General features: G+C 44.8%; 1 protein-coding gene across 11 annotated transcripts in view; it reads right to left on the bottom strand.

The window, feature by feature from the left end:
- The window catches only part of rhbdf1a (rhomboid 5 homolog 1a (Drosophila)), a 346,823-nt gene that overhangs the window by 73,866 nt on the left and 250,363 nt on the right, over positions 1 to 22,594 (bottom strand). Inside the window, exon 1 of one of the 11 annotated variants that reach the window (XM_070901171.1) lies at positions 22,405 to 22,590. The exons of the other annotated variants lie outside the window; for them this stretch is intronic. Coding sequence (XP_070757272.1) covers positions 22,405 to 22,427 — 23 coding nt within the window. The 5' untranslated portion in view covers positions 22,428 to 22,590. Of the gene's footprint in view, positions 1 to 22,404; positions 22,591 to 22,594 lie in introns of those variants that run through there. 11 annotated transcript variants of the gene reach the window in all.

The raw sequence follows: 22,594 nt of genomic DNA, 5'->3' as shown, positions 1-22,594 counted from the left end.
GGAAGGACTTCCTGCACCCAGTGTAGATGTCCCGCCCGGCCACGAAATTCAGGTTACCACCCCTCATAGGAAGCGAGGCGGTGTCCAGGGCACTACGCGGGCAGAATCGGCAGCGATACGCGGCTTCTCCGTGTATCACTGACACATTTAACACCCACCCCCTTCTGTTAAAGGGGAGGGCCGCTGCAAACTTTGCAGGCCCTTTGATGACCTCCACTGGGCCACCAAGGCTGAGTGGTGTGTTGGCCGCAACACGGCATCGAAACTGAGTGCCGGACTGCACGATTGCGGTCTGGACAATGTGAAGATAAAAATGGCGGTGTACCTCCCCTTTAACTCCGCCCCTGGAGCAAAGGTCGGCCCGGGGTCGCTGTGGGACACAAAGGAGTTGCCGCGCACGGCGATGATGTAATCGCCAGAGGCACAGCGGCCCGGGGCGCCACCGTGTTCGCGCCTCCGCTAGCTCCCACGCAATTTCACGGGAGCTGGTAGCACCCCCACCCTCCCAGGCAAAAATAGTTTTGCACCCCATTAGCGCCCTCCAGAGGCACTAACGGGTGGCGTAGAACAGGGCAATTTTGGCCCCTAACTTCCTAGGAGGCCAAAATGCGCCTGCCACCTAGGCGTATTTTATGTGATCAAACTTAAGGCTGAGAGAGAATGACTGGAAATTGCACATGAGCTAATAAGGTCACTGCAAAACATAATATTAAAACAAAGCTCTCGCCTGTTTTCATCGACTGACCTGAAGTTCTGGAGTGGCACAAAATGCGCAGCAATTCAAAAAGATCAATCTCCACTAGGTATTCTCACCCTCCGGCAAATACTCTGCCCCGGCACCACCAGCGGTGATGACCAGAAATTTTCCCTTCATTTGTTCATTTAAAAGTTTTAACTTAGAATGTTAAGAAATGTTACAAAGAAGTACCAAATTCACTTTAATTAAATCCAGTGCCTTATTATGTCATCAGGAAGCACTGAAATTGAAAACTCTCTACATTGGAAGTATTTCTACTTGTCAAAAGCCAAGTCCATACTTGTTTCTTATCTTAAGTGCCTTTACATATTGTTTTGGAAGTTGCTTTCAGGGTAATCAGAAGTCTACTTTATCTTTAACAGAGTACAATGGTGTTCTTTGAGGCATATAACAGCCCTTCTCTCATTGGAACACTCATGTTTTAAAATGTTTATCCTTGTTGCTGGTTGTATGGATTGCGTGATCTACCAAACAGTATGGAATTCAAAAATGTTCAGACTCATTAACGTTCAAACAACCCACCCCAGAAACATGTATAACTGTCCTCCTAAAATGGTGTTAAGTTGATGACTTGCTTTGACACGCACCTGTTGCTCATTTGTTTTCTTTTAATGCTATAAGACAATCCGTGATGGTTATGCATTATTGAACTGAATTATGTTTCACCCTTGCTTTGTATCTTTCTTATAGGCCATCTGGATGGTTAGTCACAGATAATAATTTATTCTTCTCAATGTCTACCCCCTGGGGAGTCTACCGGTCACATAAACCGCAGCTCATCAATGATGAAGGGTAGCTACATTGTTCAACATAAGGTTGTAATTGGTGGAGGAGAAGGCCACTCGACTGAACCTTACACTGGTTTGTTGCCAACTGTTCTTTCCATTTTAATACTGCGCCATAGATTCACCCTGTATTCCTGTCTTTAAACGCAGTATTCTTCTGTCACTTTGCAAGTACCTTCCACTGCCCTCCATCCATTTTCTGATCCTTGTACACTTGATTGCGTTGGAATAGTCAGCTTTAGGATATCTTAGCCAAGTCTGAAAGGGCTAGAATTTCGGTTTTTGGGCGATATTTGCGACAACACTTTTTTTTAAAGCAGCGCTGGGATACAGTTACCGCCAGAGCTCTTCAAATTCACCAAATGGTGAAGAACGATAACGATGGCGATAAATCCGGTGTTGCACAACTGAACTTGTGTGCCGGAGCTGAAATTTGCGACCGAAAAAAAATCGGACCTTCTGCGCATGTGTGAATTTTTTTTTTGTTGCCATTTTTTTGTTCTTTCTGCTTTTCTGGTCAGCTGTCAGGGCGCACCCGTGCATGCACAGTGCACCCACAGCTGAATCAGCCATTTTTAGATTGCATTCATGATGGAAGGAGATGGGAGCAGGCAGCGAGCCAGAAAGTTTAGTAACGAGGCCAATGAGGCCCTCGTCACTGCTGTGGAGAGGAGATGTGCGGAATTAATCAGGAGGGGTGCAATTCAACCCCTCCCATTGGTTTTTCGTCACATTTGGACCAGCATCGCTGAGGATATGTCTTATATCGACGACATCCGAAGGACCCACACCCAGTACCGTAAAAGGTTCAATGATCATTGCAGGGTCCTTAGCGTAAGTAATATTTTTATTGATGCTCTCCTTCATTACTTAAATTATAAATCGGACACATGTTGGTATAGGTAGACTTAGTGTTGCACTTTATTTACCATGAATGATCTTTACACATTATTAAGATTGCTTTCTGAGATCTTAAATGATGTTTCTGCACTTCGATGTCTTCCTCATGAATCACGTGCAACTTCCAAGGCCACTAAACAGAAGACTGTATTAAATGCACACAGTATGGTATAAGTGCTTTGATGGCTATCTGTGTGTGCCACAAGAGCAGATGGGCCCTCTGGTAACTATTCCCATTGTCACCTTTTCAGGGACAGATGTCCCACAACCATCGGGAGCAGCGGCCCACCCAGAACCATGACTCTGACAGACCTGGAGGAATGAGTGGCAGGTCTGATCGGTGCCTCAGGGAGGGCAACTGCTCGTGGGGATGAGGAGCCTCCGTTCAAAAGTGAGGGTAAGTCCAGAAAAATCCCCGGGCTGGGTTGGGGCAATGTGATGCAGTGCCTCTGGAAACATAAAATGAAGTAGCAGCGGTCCTTCAAATGAGTCTGTGCTATCTGACTTTACTCATGTAAGGACCTGCCCCCTCCCTTGCTGCTAACCACTTGTCTGTTATTTTCTATTTCCAGATGAGGAGTTGCATGCACCACATCCTCCAATGGAAGCCTTCACCTCAGGCAGTCAGGAGGAGGGGGGTGAGGGCGAGGGGCTTCAAGGAGAGTAGACCGAGCAGCCTATTCCAGGAGGTGGGGGGCCAATACACTTGACACCTCTTTTTCCTCCGAATAGCAACTCGTCCGAGGAAGAAACATTCTCAGGCTTTGAGCCATCCGAGGCTCCGAGTGCAAGTTGGCCTGCAGCAACGCACTACTGGGGTTGAATCCCGTATGCCATCTCTCCGGAGGGTGAGTCGGCAAATCCGGTCTGCTGACAGACAGGCAGTCGCACACCTGGACATAGTGGGACTGTCCAGGGAGAGCGTCCAGCTTACCAACAGCTCCTAGAGGTATTGGGTAGGATTCCCGCAGGCATTGCGGCACTATCTGCGAAAATGACGGAGGTCACGTCGCAGATTGTTCGTGCGAGCCGCGAAACCACCGAAGCGGTCAATGCCCACACGCAATTGATGGCCTCCATCTTTGACACTGCATTCCCCAGTGTCACACCCAGACTGACCACCTGTGAGTGGCGAGGCCGAGCAAGAGGCTTGCCACTCAGAAGCCGGGCGTTCCATACCCCCGAGCTTCTCCAGTGGATCCACACATGGTGTCTCCATTATCTCTATACAGCATGACTCTGGCCGACTTGCTGCACGAACTCTTGGTGCCACCTTGGGTAGGGTCATGACGCGGGGGGCTGGGGGGGAATGTTAGGGTGAGGGGGGAGAGGAACCGGAGGTAAGTCATTCGGTGCAGAGATTGTTGTTTCATTGCTGATGTTTTATAAAACTTTTTAAAGTTTCCCAATTCTGTTAAACATTAATACATTTTAAAGATTCACAATTACGTTTAGAAAGTTCAAAAAGTTTACAATGTTTAATAAATTATTTTCTTCATCTTAACCATTCCTGTGTAATGTCTCATTTGCAGAATAAGAGTGGGAATAGTCAACATGGTGGGATAGAGTGGCCAGGCAATGGTCAAGCGTGCCGTTCACTCTTCAAGCAAAGCGTTGAATTATGAGCTGCTGACGTAAGGCTTTTGCAGTGACGAAAGCTCTACGAGGCCTTCCCTGGGCGGTGGTGGGAGCGGTGGCATGGGTTCCCCACCAGGCTCCTCGTCCTCCTCCCCTCTTTCCTGAAGTGGTCCTGCAGTCCCCATTGGCACATCCTGTTCCCTGATGATGGCTAAGTTGTGTAGCATGCAGCACACCACAATGAACTCAGAGACTTGCTGAGGGGAGTATTACAGACAGCCTCCAGAGTGGTCCACTGCTTGAGTACTCCAATTGTCTGTTTAACGATGTTGCGTGTGGCTATATGGCTCGCATTATAGCGATACTCGGCTTCTGTCTGAGGGTTCCGGGGGTGGGCGGGCGGTCATGAGTCAAGTGGCGAGGCCGTAACCTTTGTCGTCTAGCATCCAGCTCTGGCCTGGTGGTTGACGCTCGAACAAGCACGAGACACTGCTCTCTCGCAAGATGATAGCATCATGGATGCTCCCTGGATATTGGGCATTTACTGCCATGTTGCATTGAGTATGGTCACAGACGATCTCTACATTCATAGGGTGGAATCCCTTTCATAAGAACATAATAAATAGGAACAGGACTAGGCCATATGGCCCTCGACCCTGCTCCGCCATTCAATAAGATCATGGCTGATCTGATCATGGACTGAGCTCCATTTCCCCGCCCGCTCCCCTTAACCCCTTATCATTTAAGAAACTGTCTATTTCTGTCTTAAATTTATTCAATGTCCCTATTGTGCATGCAAGCACTCGGTTACTGACTCCACGAGGCAGGGGTATGGTACTTGAACTGTACAGACTGTCGTCCTTTATTGCAGCTCCTAGAGTGAGGACACCAAGAGGTGAGTTCCCTTTGATACTTGGTTACCTGCAGTGTACAGGTGACCCTTAAGTCTCCAGCAGCAGCACCCTCTGGTATATACAGGGTGAAGGTACATTCAGGTCCAGTGTTATAGTACATCATTGACATGCATACATAACAGTCCGAATTTCCACAGCTCTCTGAGGCAGCGAATTCCACAGATTTACAACCCTCAGAGAAGAAATTTCTCATCTCTGTTTGAAATGGGCGGCCCCTTATTCTAAGACCATGCCCTTTAGTTCTAGTCTCCCCCATCAGTGGAAACATCCTCTCTGCATCCACCTTCCAAGTCCCCTCATAATCTTATAAGTTTTGATCAGATCACCTCTCAATCTTCTGAATTCCAATGAGTAGACGCCCAACCTACTCAACTTTTCCTCATAAGTCAACCCCCTCATCCCCGGAATCAATCTAGTGAACCTTCTCTGAACTGCCTCCAAAGCAAGCATATCCTTTCGTAAATATGGAAACCAAAACTGCACACAGTATTCCAGGTGTGGCCTCACCAATACCCTGTATAGCTGTAGTAAGACTTCCCTGCTTTTATACTCCATCCCCTTTGCAATAAAGGCCAAGATACCATTGGCCTTCCTGATCACTTGCTGTACCTGCATACTATCCTTTTGTGTTTCATGCACAAGTACCCCCAGGGTCCCGCTGTACTGCGGCACTTTGCAATCGTTTTCCATTTAAATAATAGCTTGCTCTTTGATTTTTTTCTGCCCAAGTGCATGACCTCACACTTTCCAACATTATACTCCATCTGCCAAATTTTTACCCACTCACTTAGCCTGTCTATGTCCTTTTGCAGATTTTTTAATGTCCTCCTCACACATTACTTTTCTCCCATCTTTGTATCGTCAGCAAACTTGGCTACATTACACTCAATCCTTTCTTCAAAGTCGTTAATACAGATTGTAAATAGTTGGGATCCCAGCACTGATCCCTGCGCCACCCCACTAATTACTGGTTGCCAATCAGAGAATGAACCATTTATCCCGACTCTCTGTTTTCTGTTAATTAGCCAATCCTCTATCCACGCTAATATATTACCCCCAACTCCGTGAAATTTTATCTTGCGCAGTAACCTTTTATGTGGCACCTTGTCAAATGCCTTCTGGAAGTCCAAATACATCACATCCACTGGTTCCCCTTTAGCCACCCTTTTCATTACATCCTCAACGAACTCCAGCAAATTTGTCAAACATGACTTCCCCTTCATTAATCCATGCTAACTCTGCCTGACCGAATTTTGCTTATCCAAATGTCCTATAATAATGAACCCCAACATTTCCCAACCACAGATGTTAGGTTAACTGGTCTATAGTTTCCTGCTTTTTGTCTGCCTCCATTTTTAAATAGGGACGTTACATTTGTAGTTTTCCAATCTGCTGGACCTCCCCAGAATCCAGAGAATTTTGGTAAATTACAACCAATGCATCCACAATCCCTGCCGTTACTTCTCTTAAGACCCTAGGATGCAAGCCATCAGGTCCAGGGGATTTATCTGCCTTTAGTCCTATTATCTTACTGAGTACCACCTCCTTGGTGATTGTGATTGTGTTAAGTTCCTTCCCCCCACCCCCCCCTCCCTCCCCCCTCCATAGCCCCTAGACTATCCACTGTCGGAATATTGTTAGTGTCCTCTACTGTAAAGACTGATACAAAATATTTGTTCAGAGTTTCTGCCATCTCCATGTTCCCCATTACTAATTTCGATTTCGGTAAACCTCTGGATTAAGTAAAGGTGCTCGCAGGGTGATGTGCCTACAGTTAATGGCACCCTGAACCTTGGGGAAGCCAGCAATTCGGCTAAAATCTACAGTCCTCTCACTTTGGCCCTCCTTGGTCATTGGAAAGTTTATGAAGACCATCCTGCATGCGTACAGTGCAGTAGTCACCTGGCGAATGCTGCAATATGTAGCATATTGTGAGAAGGAGCATATGTCCCCTGCTGATGCCTGAAAGGAGCCAGAGGCATAGAAGGCAAGTGCCACAGTCACCTTCACCTCGACGGGCAGTGCAGTTCTGTTGCCGCTGGTAGGCTGTAGGTCTGGCTGTATGAGCTGGCATATGTCAGTGACCACCTCTTTTTGGAAGCACAGCCTTCTAATGCACTGTTCCTCAGAGAGCTGCAGGTATGAGTGCTGATGGCTGTAAGGCCTCCTCCCCATATATCTGCGACCTCTTCGATTATGTTCAACATGCTGATCAATATGCCTACTTCCAGCTTGACGCTGCATAGAAAAAGCAGCTAGGGATCATTTTTTAAATGTCCTTAAATATTCTTGAAAACAAACTATAAACTTATATAAAACTTCAGTGTAAAACGCAGCCTTCCTTCACAAAATCCTTTTATGCACTGAACTTCTGCTTCATTTTCAAGATGGCGCCGTTCGCGCCGAGTCCGACTGATTTGTTCGGGAGTGTTTCCGGGCATACGGTAAAACAGGTGATTTCGACTAATTTTTTCCCGGGGCAATGGTGCAGCATTGCACGCTGATTGGCATCGCGTGGGCGCTAACGTTTAGCACTGCCGCCGCAAGACCACCACCGAAATTTCCACCTGGGCGCAAAATGTTGTGCAACTCGTTTAGCGCCAAAAACAAACATTCGTTTTTGCGCTTTGCCCAGGCGAAAAACCGCTGGCAAACCCGTCGAAAATCTAGCCCAAAATATCCTCAAATGATGTCCAGACATACACTTCTGGAAGCTAAAGAAACAATCAGAAAGAGATACTGAGGCTCACTGTAAAGTCCTATTGCTGCCCTGGCTGAGCTCAGCTTATTTAGCACAGATCACAATCAAGGGCCTCAACTTGGAGGCCTTACCGCCCACTGCGGTCTCCCCTCGGTGACAGATTCCTCTAGGTCTGCCGCCAGCGGGAGGAGAGTACCGCTGGGGACCGGCCACCGGCGGCTGCTAGCGCGCAAGTTGCATATGTGACCTCCCGCCCGCCGAGCTGGCAGATTCCTCCAGGCGGGGGGCGGCGGCAGCGGGGGGGGGGGGCAGCGGGGAGGACTGCTGCATGGAGGCAGGTCCAACCTTGACGGAAGTGCGAAGATCTGCAAAAAAAGGTTAGTGAACTTCCTTTATTTTTCAACGATTTATGTAGATGGGGTCTCCTGAAGGTTTTCCATTGGTTGTTTTTTTTCCCTTAAATTTCTATTAATAGCTGTTCCCCCCCTCCCTGGGCCCGACTCAATCCTCGGTGGCACTTTGGCGAGGATCGCATTTCCTGCCGAGATTGGGAGCTCGCGCCCGCTGCTGCCCAGATTCACGGTGCAAGTCGTTTTTTGCCGCCGGGCGGCAGTCCTCGGTGGTCCTTTGGGCGGCACTTGGCTTCCACCAAGTTTGGGCCCATAATGTGGGACCTTGCTAATCTCTATGGCTCAGTACCACTCTAAATGGTGCAGTTATCCATTGTGCCATTAGAGAAGCATTCTTCACTTCCTCCTGTCCCAATTCAATATTGGTGCATGTTAAAACATTTTTTTAAAACCTAAAGGAAAAAAACTTGCAGGGCTACAGGGAAAGGATGGGAAGTGGGACGAGTTGAGGTTTTCTTGCAGAGAGCCGGCACAGACTCGACGGGCCGAATGACCTCCTTCTGTAACTATTCTATGACTCTAAAAACTAGCTGATCTCCTGTCAGCTTGCTCATGTTAAGTTCGAGCGTTCATTGCTCATTGAGAGCTAGCAATAGAATAATCATCATCTTCTTAGGCAGTCCCTCAGAGTCGAGGATGACTTGCTTCCACACTAAAATGAGTTCTAAGGTGACTGATGAGACCAATTTGGGTCAGGTCCCAAACTTCATTTTAAAGCATGGAAGATGCCTGTGCGTGAATTCTTTTAACGTGTGGCCATTGCACACCAGCTACCGCACGGACTTAACAGAGCAACGTCTTGTTCCAATGGCAAGAGGATCTAAGATCTAAGATTGGAGACCCGGCTCTACTGCACGGGCCGAGCGCAAACACACACACATATTCCTACTGACCCCTCCCTCAGGTCCTCTCTCCCAGATTTTCAGAGATCACAATTAATAGCCCTTGTAGTGAATGAGCCCTTAGGGAAGAGTGACAATAGTATGATCGAATTTTACATTAAGTTTAAAAGTGATTTGATTAAATCCAAAACTAGGGCTTAAATCTAAACAAAGGAAACTATGTAGGTATGAGGGGAAAGTTGGCCAAAGTAGATTGGGAAACAACATTAAAAGGCATAACGGTAGACAAGCAATGGCTAACATTTAAAGAATACTTAATTTACAACAAACATAAATTCCTTTAAAGCACAAAAACCCTATAGGCAAGTGGTCCAACCATGGCTAACAAGAGAAGTTAAAGTTAGTATTAGATCAAAGGACTAATAGGTGAGATGCAGAATGTAATCTCCGGCGACTACAGTGAAGCTGTGTAACTTTAAGGCAACAACATCTAATTATTATTAAGGAAACACACGGAGACCCAAGTTTAATTTCTCTTCGAGACTGCAGGTCAGAATCTAGACCCTTTCTTTTTCCAAGTGATTGGTAAGATCAGTCAGTAGGTACAGCTGTGCCCTCTCCTGTATTAATTAAGGTGTTTTCAATTGCTGGGAGCTTTTCTCCATCTATTTTGAATGATTACCTCTGTTTCTTATACTTGTTGTGACATAGAAATTAGAGTGTGACACTTAAAGTCCTGTTGGAGAGGAAATGTCTGCTAGAAGTATTGTTTTTGTTATATTAAAAAATTGATGGGTAGTCATATAAACAATCCACAATTATTTAATGTATAAGAAAATATTAATCCTAAAGAATACATACCTGAACCCAATATTCAGTTAATAGACAAGAACACCAACATGTTTATATCAAATTTCTCTCTCTGCTATTTTAACACAAGCTTTAACCTGTTCAATTTAAATTGGTTAACACCACTGCTAAAGTAGAGGAATTTGATACTAGTGTGTTAAGCATTTATACGATAAATTACTGTCAGTAATGTTCTCACCTAACAAGTCAAACCACAGAAAAGAAGTATTCATTACAACTAAAGAACATTTTCTGTACTTTTCTTTGCCTATTTATTAAAAGTTATATTATGAGACAGCAAAATTGAATCAATATTAGAGGGAATAAATCAGAGCACGGTTTTCTGTTTTATCATTAATAGCGCTCAATTGTGCAACTTTTTCATGCATATCAACTAGAAAAAAAATAAAGGGGCAGAAATAGTTATACCTTGTGCCCGTTTTTCGAGTGGAAAATAGGTGTAACAATGAGCAATTTGCAGCGGGACAATGTGCACTGGTGTTCAGGCCACTGCTAAATTTATCAGGCCCATTTTAAGGTGCCCTGAGCAGCCACCTAAAACAAGCATGAGGTTCCTTGCATATGTTAATTAGGGGCCTAATGGCTGTCGAAGATCTCCACTGCAAAATTTGACTTAAGGTCAAATCAATTAAATAGAAAAGAATAATGGCCACCAAAGACTGCACTGAAAAATTGTTGGTGGACAATGTTGTAATATTACTGAAATACTTATAAATTAAATAATTGCAGAGAAGAACACTGCAAACTTTAAATAAACTGTCCCTGAAAATTATCAACCATTCCAACCATACAACTGCTTTAACTGCAGCAGGTGTCTACTGGAACAACTGGAAACTAGGCCAGGATCTGGATACACTGAAATAAAAACAGAACGTGCTGGAAATACTCAGCAGGTCAGGCAGCATCTGTGAAGAGAGAACTAAAGTCTCCGGATACACTGGGTCCTGGAATAGCAGCAAAAATTCTGGGAAGGTCTGTTTGGAGTCTTTGGCCTTGCTCTCCCCTTATGTTGATGGCCCAAAATAGCAATCAAAATAAGGTAGGAGAGGCTGGGGACTCCACACGTTGGAGATCACATGTCTCGGACCTTCATTGGACCCTGGTGTATGGCCGGCGGAGGCACGCCTGATAAGGCAAGGGCAGAATTGGGCGTCCAAGCTCGGAGTGATGCCTAATTCCCTGAGAATCTGGATGCAAGATTTTTTCCGGCATCTTTGTAGATGGTCCCTTTATAAAGGGAGCAGTATTGTGAGGAAGAATCCAGAAATTCCCAGCCTGATGCTCCTTCTTTGGTCTTTCCAGGGTCTCAAACTTGTGGGTGTCCGAGATAAACCTCTAGTGGTGTGGCCACCTGCCATTTGCAGCCAAATTAAGGAATTTCCACTGGTCCCAGAAATTCGCAGAGGAAAACAAGAGGTTCCCAGCAGGCGGGATTCTGAAGGAAGTGCCAGGAACACTGGTCTGCAGATCGTTACATAGAAACATAGAAAATAGGTGCATGAGTAGGCCATTGGGCCCTTCGAGCCTGCACCGCCATTCAATAAGATCATGGCTGATCATTCCCTCAGTACCCCTTTCCTGCTTTCTCTCCATACCCCTTGATCCCCTTAGCCGTAAGGACCATATCTAACTCCCTCTTGAATATATCCAATGAACTGGCATCAACAACTCTCTGCGGCAGGGAATTCCACAGGTTAACAACTCTCTGAGTGAAGAAGTTTCTCCTCATCTCAGTCCTAAATGGCCTACCCATTATCCTAAGACTGTGCCCCTGGTTCTGCACTTCCCCAACATCCTGCTAAACTCCAATGTATAAAGACCCAGTTGATAGTCTCTCCTCATATGTCAGTCCTGCCATCCCTGGAATCAGTCTGGTGAACCTTCGCTGCACTCCCTCAATAGCAAGAACGTCATTCCTCAGATTAGGAGAACAAAACTGAACACAATATTCCAGGTGAGGCCTCAGCAAGGCCCTGTAAAACTGCAGTAAAACCTCCCTGCTCCTATACTCAAATTCCCTAGCTATGAAGGCCAACATACCATTTGCCTTCTTCACTGCCTGCTGTACCTGTATGCCAACTTTCAATGACTGATGAACCATGAAACCCAGGTCTCATTGCACCTCCCCTTTTCCTAATCTGCCACCATTCAGATAATATTCTATCTTTGCGTTTTTGCCCCCAAAGTGGATAACCTCCCATTTATCCACATTATACTGCATCTGCCATGCATTTGCCCACTCACCTAACCTGTCCAAGTCACCCTGCAGCCTCTTCACAGCTCACACCGCCACCCAGCTTAGTGTCATCTGCAAACTTGGATATTACACTCAATTCCTTCATCCAAATCATTGATGTATATTGTAAAGAGCTGGGGTCCCAGCACTGAGCCCTGCAGCACTCCACTAGTCACTGCCTGCCATTCTGAAAAGGACCCGTTTATCACGACTCTCTGCTTCCTGTCTGCCAACCAGTTCTCTATCCATGTCAGTATATTACCCCCAATAGCATGTGCTTTAATTTTGCACACCAATCTCGTGTGGGACCTTGTCAAAAGCCTTTCGAAAGTCCAAATACACCACATCCATTGGTTCTCCCTTGTCCACTCTACTAGTTACATCCTCAAGAAATTTCAGAAGATTTGTTAAGCATGATTTCCCCTTCATAAATCCATGCTGACTTGGACCGATCCTGTCACTGCTTTCCAAATGCGCTATTTCATCCTTAATAGTTGATTCCAACATTTTCTCCACCACTGATGTCAGGCTAACCGGTCTATAATTACCCGCTTTCTCTCTCCCTCTCTTTTTAAAAAGTGGTGTTACATTAGCTACCCTCCAGTCCCTAGGAACTGATCCAGAGTCGATAGACTGTTGGAAAATGATCACCAATGCATCTACTATTTCTAGGGCCACTTCTTTAAGTACTCTGGGATGCAGACTATCAGGCCCCGGGGATTTATCGGCCTTCAATCGCGTCAATTTCCCTAACACAATTTCCCGCCTAATAAGGATATCCTTCAGTTCCTCCTTCTCACTAGACCCTCGGACCCCTAATACTTCCGGAAGGTTATTTGTATCTTCCTTCGTGAAGACAGAACCAAAGTATTTGTTCAATTGGTTTGCCATTTCTTTGTTCCCCATTATAAATTCACCTGAATCCGACTGCAAGGGACCTACATTTGTCTTCACTAATCTTTTTCTCTTCATATATCAATAGAAGCTTTTGCAGTCAGTTTTTATGTTTCCAGCAAGCTTCTTCTCGTGCTCTATTTTCCCCCTCTTAATTAAACCCTTTAGGGTCTTTAACTCCAAACTTTGTGTTTGATTTATGATTTCTGCTTTAAGCAATTTACCAGAAATAATAAAATACAAATGATAGCAGCTTGTAAAACTCCGTTAGGAGTGCTCAGGTTTCTGTCTGTTGTGTGGTACAAGATGTACATCGGCACCTAATAGAATAGCTGTTTAGCAAAATGGACCACGTTGTGATAAGTGGGAATCACTTACTTACTGATTTGTAAATGTGCTGGGTGCGAAGGTACTTTACAAGGACAGATCACTTATTGTCACGTCTTGAAATCCTAATTTAATTTACAGCTTTCCTCTTAAACGAAGTATAAATGGGACTGTTATTACAATAAATACTCGTAAGTAGTAGTTTTACAGTTTATGGAACATGTCTATGGCTGGTCTCACTACTAATCGTGTTTAAAGACTTCAATGTTATAATTAGATGAATAGGAATGTGTGCATCATAACATTTTGTAATTACTGGCACTGTGGTGGAGCGATGGGATTGCAAGCAATGTGTTAAATGTGTAATGATTCGTGTTGGTAGGAAACATGTTTATTGGAAGGAGCTGGCAATTAAGAAAACAAACTCATTTGAAGTTGGAGCTGCTGGTCTTGTCATGCTGAGGTTCCCTGTAGATATTCGCATATCAGTTCACAAAGTGTTGTTCTTACTGCAGCTTCGCTTCAACACTGGCAGCAATCAAATAAGTTATTAAAACACTGGAAAATGTATTAAGCAATGAACGAGAGCAAGCATTGCAAGATGAGAAACAGCAACCAACCAAATACCAGTGAAAAATATTTATGAACAGCAGTAAAGGTTAGAATTCGTCTGTAAGTAAAAGCTGAAGGTTTAAACAGACATTGTATTTTAAAAAGCTACAGGATCTAAAATTCCTGGGGCCAGAGAGGGTGGCAAGCTGGATTTCTGCCTGTGGGTGGAAGAGGGGAGACTGGAAATAGGGCAGAACCCAGTTATGTCAGGAATTCATCCCGCTTGCACTGACCTTTTAAATTCCCTTGGGAAGGGCCATGGGTAGATCTTCTATGATCACCAACCCTCACCCCCATCTCACCGTACTTTAAGTAGATCCTGGCTAGACCTGGTAAATCCCACCCATTCTGCTTTTAAAATACCTCAGCAAATCCTCCCAGCTCTCTGAAACTCCCAGAAGCTCTCCAAAGACAGACAATTGATCCTGGAAGTACCTTTAAATTGCCGGCATAATAGTCCTGTATGAGGAAAAAAAAAGAAGAGGCGGCTCTTTGGCTCTGAAGGAGCTCCGCAATTCCCACCCCTCCCCACTGTCCGAGCAGCTGGGCACCACTCCAACACCGACCAGCAGACTGGGATTGGTGCCTTTAATGCGCCTTTGGAGGTATGATGTGTCTGCCTCACATAGAAATGAGCCTGTGCCAGAGATTTGGGTTTCTGGCTTGTGGCTAGGGGGAGCAGGGGTTCTATTCTGCCATGCTTGCACCAGCGGAGGGCCAGATTATCTGTGTGATCATTTCAGGTCAGTTTCGTGCAAAGGTTCTCCCACAAGTTGCAGAGTTGGCATACAAAAGTTCAATTACATTCAAACATTAGATTAATACCAAGCATGGCATAAAAGATGATAATAGAAGAACTTTTTATTTAGTCTTTAACTTCAGTTTATTCTGGACTACGATAATACTTCACTACCTCTTTGGATACATTTATCACCATTTGCTGTAAGTGACAAAGTGGGTGTCAGGAACCTCATTTACGCTCACACTGACTTTGCTACCATTAGTGCAAGGAGGAATATCTACCTTCCCTATATTGCCTTGAACTTCTGCAGGGATAATACTGGTGTCCTGCTGTAAATGCAGCAGGAGATCGGCGGAACTCCCAGAAAAATAGCATAAGTAGCTGAAAACCGTTGTTTACTAGAGTCAGGGGAGTAGACAGGAGTTTCTGCGGCCGCAGACGTGAGTCCAGGATGGTATGTTGCCTCCCTGGTGCCAGGGTCAAGGCTGCAAAACATTGTGAAGGGAGAGGGTGAACAGCCAGAGGTCATAGTCCACATCGGTACCAATGACATGGGTAGAAATAGGGATGAGGTCCTGCAGGCAGATTTTAGGGAGTTGGGGAAGAGATTAAGAAGCAGGACCTCAAAAGGTAGTAATCTCCGGATTACTCCTAGCGCCACTGAATACAGAAATAGGAGGATAGAGCAGATGAATGTGTGGCTGGAGAGAAGGTGCAGGAGGGAGGGTTTTTAGATTCTTGGGGCATTGGGACCGGCTCTGGGGGAGGTGGGACCTGTACAAACCCGACGGGTTGCACCTCAACAGAGCCGGGACAAATATCCTCGCGAGGGGGTTTGCGAGCGCTGTTGGGGAAGGTTTAAACTAGCTTGGCATAGCATAGATTCAGAAGGGAGAAAAGAAGAGCTAGAGATGGAAGGTAGAAGAGTCGTAAGAGAGTTTGGAAGGCAGAGCAAACAAAGGTTGTGTTTAATGGTATATACCTAAATGCAATGAATATAGTGACTAAGGCAGATGAGCTGAGAGCACAGATGGACACGTGGAAGTATGATATCTTAGCGATTACTGAAACGTGGCTTAAAGAGGAGCAGGAATGGCAGCTCAATATTCATGGTTACAGGGTTTTCAGATGAGATAGAGAGGGGGTTAAACAAGGAGGGGGGTGGTAATAGTGGTTAAAGAAACAATTACAGCTGTGAGAAGGGATCATCAAATGGGGCTATATGTGTTGAACTAAAGTACAAAAAATGGGCAATCACAATGCTGGGAGTGTACTACAGGTTCGACCTCCCGAATCCGACAACCTCGGGACCGAGGCCGAGCCGGTTTTCGTGTTTTTCCGGAATTCGGAACGTCTTTTTGACGTCATAAATCCGGAAACATCCACGTTCGGGTATTTCCGGATTTTAGAACGTCAGAAAGGGGAGGGGGGAGTGCTCGCCGAGGAGCTGTTTGGGTTGCAGCCCCGTCGATGAGGTGGTCGGGCGGGCCCAAGCCGCACAGAGGAAGTGTTCGGACGGGCCCCGCTGCCGAGGACCTGATCGGGCGGGGCCGCCGCCACCAAAGCAATGTTCGGGCGGGACCCCGCCGCCGTGGAGGAGTTCCTTGTCTGGCCCGAGGTAGACGAGGTCGGGCAGCCGAGGTAAAGGGGAGGGAGGGGGGCCGGGGCGAAGTCGGGCCGGGGGGGAATCCGGATATCGGAACATTTTCCGGTTTCCAGACGACCCCGCCATGGATCGGCCTGGTGTCTGGATTCCAGAACATTCTAGATTCCGGATTTTGGGGATCAAATCTGTACAGACCCCTAAACAGTCCGAGGGAGATAGGAGAACAAATTTGTAGGCAAATTTCTGACAAGTGCAAAAACAATAGGGCAGTAATAGTGGGGGAATTTCAATGTCCCTAATATTAACTGGGATACAATCAATCAGTGTAAAAGGTATAGAGGGCATAGAATTCCTAAATTGCATTCAGGAGAACTATTTTAACAGTACGTAGCCAGCCCAACAAGAGGGGTGGCAGTTCTGGATTTCATTTTAGGCAGTGAAGCTGGGTAGGTGGATGGAGTATCAGTGGGAGAGCATTTTTGTGGTAGTGGTCATAATTCAGTTAGTTTTAGCATAGTTATGGTTAAGGATAAAGGAGTAAAGGTTCTATATTTGGGGAGCCCAATTTTACTAGGTTGAGAAGTGATTTAGCAAAAGTGGACTGGAAAAAGTTATTTGCAAGTAAATCAGTGTCAGAGCATTGGGAGACATTCAAGAGGGAGATACAAGGGGTTCAGGGTAAACATGTTCCCACAAAGAAAAAGGGTAGAACTGCCAAATGTAGGGTCCCCTGGATGACAAGGTGCATACAGGTAAGATAAGGCAAACAAGAGAAGCTTATATCAGACATCGAGAGTTCAATACTGCAGAAAGCCTAGAAGAGTGTAGAACGTGTAGGGGTGAAATTAAAAGGGAAATTAGGAAAGCAAAGAGAGGGCATGAAAAAAATACTGGCAAGTAGAATCAAAGAAAACCCAAAGATGTTTTATAATTACATAAAGAGCAAGAGGATAACTGAGGAAAGAGTAGGGCCTATTAGGGACCTAAATGATAACCTGTATGTGGAGATAGAGGATGTAGATAAGGTATTTAATGAATACTTTGCGGCTGTCTTCACAAAAGAGGGGGATGATGCCGACATTAAAGTTAAAGAGGAACAGAGTAAAATATTGGATGGGATAAAGATAGTAAGAGAGGAAGTATTAAAGGGTTTATCATCTTTGAAAGTAGATAAATTGCCAGGACCGGATGAAATATATCCTAGGCTATTAAAGGAAGCATGGGAGGAAATTGCGGAGGCTCTGACCATCATTTTCCAATCCTCCCTGGCTACAGGAGTGGCACAAAAGGATTGGAGAACTACTAATATTGTCCCATTGTTTAAAAAGGGAGGAAGGAATAAAACAAGTAATTACAGGCCAGTTAGTCTAACCTTGGTGGTGGGCAAATTATTGGAATCAATTCTGAGGTACAGTATAAACTTTCATTTAGATTAATCAGGACAGTCAGCATGGATTTATTAAGGGAAGGTCGTGTCTGACTAACTTGATTGAATTTTTTGAGGAGGGAACAAGGAGGGTCGATGAGGGCAGTGTGTTTGATGTAGTCTACATGGATTTTAGCAAGGCTTTTGACAAAGTGTCATATGGCATGATGATCAAAAAAAGTAAAAGTCCATGGAATCCAAGGGAGAGTGGCAAATTGGATCCAAAATTGGCAGAAAGCAAAAGGTCATGGTTGATGGGTGTTTGTGACCTGGAAGGTGGTTTCCAGTGGGGTTTCACAGAGCTCAGTGCTCGGTCCCTTACTTTTTGTAGTATATATTAATGATTTAGACTTAAATGTAAGGGGCATGATAAAGATATTAATAGATGATACATAAATTGGCCGTGTGGTTGACAGTGAGGAGGAAAGCTTTAGACTGCAGGAAAATTTCAATGGACTGGTCAGTTGGGCAGAAAAGTGGAAAATGGAATTCAATCCGGGGAGGTGCAACAAGGCAAGGGAAGACACATTAAATGGGAGGATACCGAGAGGTGTGGAGGAACAGAGGGACCTTGGAGTGTATGTCCACAGAATCTTAAAGGTAGCAGGACAGGTAGATAAGGTAGTTAATAAGGCATACGGAATACTTTCCTTTATTAGCCGAGGCATAGAATATAAGAGCAGGGAAGTTATGCTGGAACTGGATACAACACTAGTTAGGCCACAGCTCGAGTACTGCATACAGTTCTGGTCACCATATTACAGGAAAGTTGTGATTGCACTAGAAAGTGTACAGAGGAGATTTACGAGGATTTTGCCAGGACTGGAAAATTTTAGCTATGAGGAAAGATTGGATAGGCTGGGGCTGTTTTCTTTAAAACAGAGGAGGCTGAGGGGAGATTTAATTGAGGTGTATAAAATTATGAGGGGCATAGAAAGAGTGAATAGGGAGGACCCATTTCCCTTAGTAGAGGGGACATTAAATAGGGGGCATAGATTTAAAGTAGGTGGCAGAAGGATCAGAGGGGAGATGAGGAAAAAACTTTTCACCCAGAGGGTGGTGGGGGTCTGGAACTTACTGCCTGAAAGGGTGGTAGAGGCAGAAGCCCTCATCACATTTAAAAAGCACTTGGATGTGCACTTAGTGACCTAAGGGGCTATGGACCCAGTGCTAGAAGGTGGGATTAGGCTGGATAGCTCTTTTTTGACCGGCATGGACAAGATGAGCTGAATGGCCTCCTTCAATGTCATAATTTTTCTATGATTCTATACTCCATTTTCCAGGGAGTCCCATCAAAGTTACAACGGGAGACTGGTGGAACCTCCATGGAATTTTGTGTCTTATGTTCTTATATAAGGCGGTCTTTCTTCTCTCCCCAAGATTTTGTCTGTCATTTTGATTAAAATTAAAAATTGTGGGCAGATTAAACACCATCGTGTTTAACAATTTATCATGGAGGTGCTCAAGCCTCTAGTTCACTGACCTGACCCACTGTAGATTAAGAATATTAAATAGATGTGATCAATGCTGGCAAATGGCTTGCCTACTAAGTGTTAGGACCAGGAACACCCTCCCCTTCAGTTCAGAGCTTGGCTGCTGATTTTAAAATATAAATATATTCACAGAGCTATAGAAATGTAGACCAGCATTGGGATTGGGATAAATTGTTAATACACCATATACATTTCCAGAGCTATATAGTATAGTACAAGCTTTAATTTTGACCTAAATAAGGCCATTGAAATATATGAATCACAGGACTCCTTGTTTTTGGCACATTGCAAGAGCGGAATCCATTTTGAAGTTAAATACAGCGCTCGCCTCCGAGACAGAAGGTTGTGGGTTCAAGTCCCATTCCAGGGACTTGAGCATAAAAATCTAGGCTGACACTTCAGTGCAGTACTGAGGGAGTGCTGCACTGTCTGGAGGTGGTGACTTCTAGATAAGATGTTAAACCCGAGGCCCCGTCTGCTCCTTCAGATGGACATAAAAGATCCTACGGCACTATTTTGAAGAACAGCAGGGGAGTTATTCCCGGTACCTAGCCCATATTTATCCTTCAATCAACATCACTAAAAAACAGCTCATCACATTGCTGTTTTGGGGAGCTTGTGGTGCGCAATTTGGTTGCCGTTTCTTACATTACAACAGTGACTACACTCCAAAAAGTAAAGCTGTAAAGCACTTTGGGATATCCTGTGGCCGTGAAAGGCGCTATATAAATGCAAGTTTTTCTTTCTTTCTTTAAAAGAAGCAATCTGGTGCTACGGTAAATGGGTATGATGGGATTACTTGTAAAGACTTGGCTCCAAAATGCTTGCCTTATAAATGGTGGCCCAGTAGGCAAATGAATCATGTGGGGTAGTACTGCAGGAAGCTGTGTTCAATTCCCATTCTGTGTCGTTTGCCTGCCTCAGTTAGGATGGGGGAACAAGATGGGGGGGTGAGGTAGAGTGCTATAATTGGCTCCAGTATCCCTGAGCTAATATATAATTAGAAAATAAGTCAGCCAGGTTTCTTACTGCTAACATTATCCAGACATCTGTGTGTGTGCAGGTTAGATGGAGACAGGATAAAGCAGTGTTGTGGTGTCTTCTGTGGTTGCAGTTTGCTGACAGTTTCACACATAACAAATGTGTGAGCTACTTAAATGAGGCACTGGAGAACTATTCCCAACCGTGAGCCTGTACTGTGGTCCAACAAAAGTCAATCCCTTTAAAGAGAGGAGCAAAGTGGAAATAGTTGGGTGAGGAAATCTTGGGAAATACAGCCGAAATATTCCTTTAACTGCAGCAATTTGAGACCGATGCCGTATTTATATTATAGTGCAGCAGTTGGAAGCAGCCCAAACTCTAGCAACACTGTAATATGAGTGAGGTGGTCCTAGTGTCCCCAGCCGCTCAGATAGCCACCTCATGCGTTTGTTTGGCTAAAGGCTACAAGCAGCAAATGTTCGACACCATACATTATTCTGAGCACAGAATAATGGGTGAGCTGATCGAGGTCACCTGTACACCCCAGCATTGTAGTGTTTACACTGCTACCTTGCATAGCCTTTACACCCCCCACCCTTTTTTGCGAAAGGTCTGGAACTAGAAACTTCAAATTGCAACTGTGTGCACACAGCTATTCCAGCTTTGCACCAGAGCTCTAACACCTGCCCCATCATGTCAACCGGGTGAACACCTGAGCACCTGCATCTAGTGGAAACAATAAAATATAAATACTGCCCACATGAGCTGTAAATGAGTTCACATCCGTGAATTCACAGAAGAGACAATTCTATTTTCACACTATTTAAATCACACACATAATGCCATAATTATACCCTGATATACTAATAAGGATATTAAAACGAAATAGTTCCTACACAATAATTACTGATGTAATGGTGGGAAAGGCTCCCTCAAATAATCCCACAAACTTATCCAGTGAAGAACCGAAGCAGAGAGACGAGGAAGATTGCAGGTTCAATCCCCTGTGTGAGGGGCACTACTGTGGGCTTCAGCGTCCCTGAAAGAGGGGTGGAAAAAATTCGGACAGGGTTCCTGCTCCTGAGCAATCATCAATGGCGGCAATTCTGGTATGTGAATGCTGAGGATAGTATCAGCCTCCAAAGTAAAACTTCCCATAGCCTAATAGCTTGCCAAATGAATAACGGCCACTTTGTGAGTTATTGGATGGCACTTGGCACTGGTGTAACTTTACACTAGCAAGATGGCAACGTTTTCTGAAGTTAAAATTGGCAGATAAAAAATGTATAATCCCAGTCATCCTTTCCAAATTCAAAGTTTCAAAATACTCCTTTAACTATCCAGTACTATTAAGGCGCAGTTACTCGGTAATTAAAGTTTTACTAAACTATTCATTGCTCATTACTATTCCTATAAACATACTTTTTTAGTCTGATGACGTATTGTGTATTTGCTACAATAAATTTTGGAACTTTCATTAAAACAACTGTTTGCAATTGTTGATTATTAAATGACTTGAACCTGTGATCATGGTAACTTTGAATAAAGTACAGTAAACATACAGCATAAAAGGAAAGAAAAACATTGTTAGAAATACACTGGTTATAAAGTTATCAGCACATGCTGCTGGTACAGACCCAGGGTCAACACATGCTGCTGGTACAGACCCAGGGTCAGCACATGCTGCTGGTACAGACCCAGGGTCAGCACATGCTGCTGGTACAGACCCAGGGTCAGCACATGCTGCTGGTACAGACCCAGGGTCAGCACATGCTGCTGGTACAGACCCAGGGTCAGCACATGCTGCTGGTACAGACCCAGGGTCAGCACATGCTGCTGGTACAGACCCAGGGTCAGCACATGCTGCTGGTACAGACCCAGGGTCAACACATGCTGCTGGTACAGACCCAGGGTCAGCACATGCTGCTGGTACAGACCCAGGGTCAGCACATGCTGCTGGTACAGACCCAGGGTCAGCACATGCTGCTGGTATAGACCCAGGGTCAGCCCATGCTGCTGGTATAGACCCAGGGTCATCACAAGCTGCGCCTATAGGCATTTGGGCTGGATGTTAATCTAAATCTACTTTGCAATTAAAGCAGGATTAAAACAGCACAAGCACAGATCAATCACTGATGAATTGACAAACAGAAATGAGCACCAAGTATAAAGACAGCCATAGCCCAGGTAAAATATCAAATGCAAACAAGATCATACATTTAAACCATAACACTGCGGACAGACAGTGAAACAGATGGTGTTTTCACATTCAGTGAACAAACCTGATTTTTTAAAATAAACACAAAGTAACCAGACCTAATTTGCAGTACCTGCTCAATATTAGGGAAGGCATGCCAGCTCACTAAAGATGTCATGACTCGTCCAAGTTCTTTTTTTTACTGTTCTCTTTTTTTGGGGTTAAAAAGTCTTTAACCATCCAGTTCTACTTCAAAACAAGACTTTACATCAATTTAGATTTTTTCCAGACGATTTCCATTTACAGTGCCCTTGTTTTTAGTT

The sequence above is a fragment of the Pristiophorus japonicus genome, chromosome 15 (assembly GCF_044704955.1).
Source record: "Pristiophorus japonicus isolate sPriJap1 chromosome 15, sPriJap1.hap1, whole genome shotgun sequence".
Lineage (NCBI taxonomy): Eukaryota > Metazoa > Chordata > Chondrichthyes > Pristiophoridae > Pristiophorus > Pristiophorus japonicus.
The sequence above is the reverse complement of the archived record's forward strand: the minus strand, read 5'-3'. Positions and strand labels throughout refer to the sequence as shown.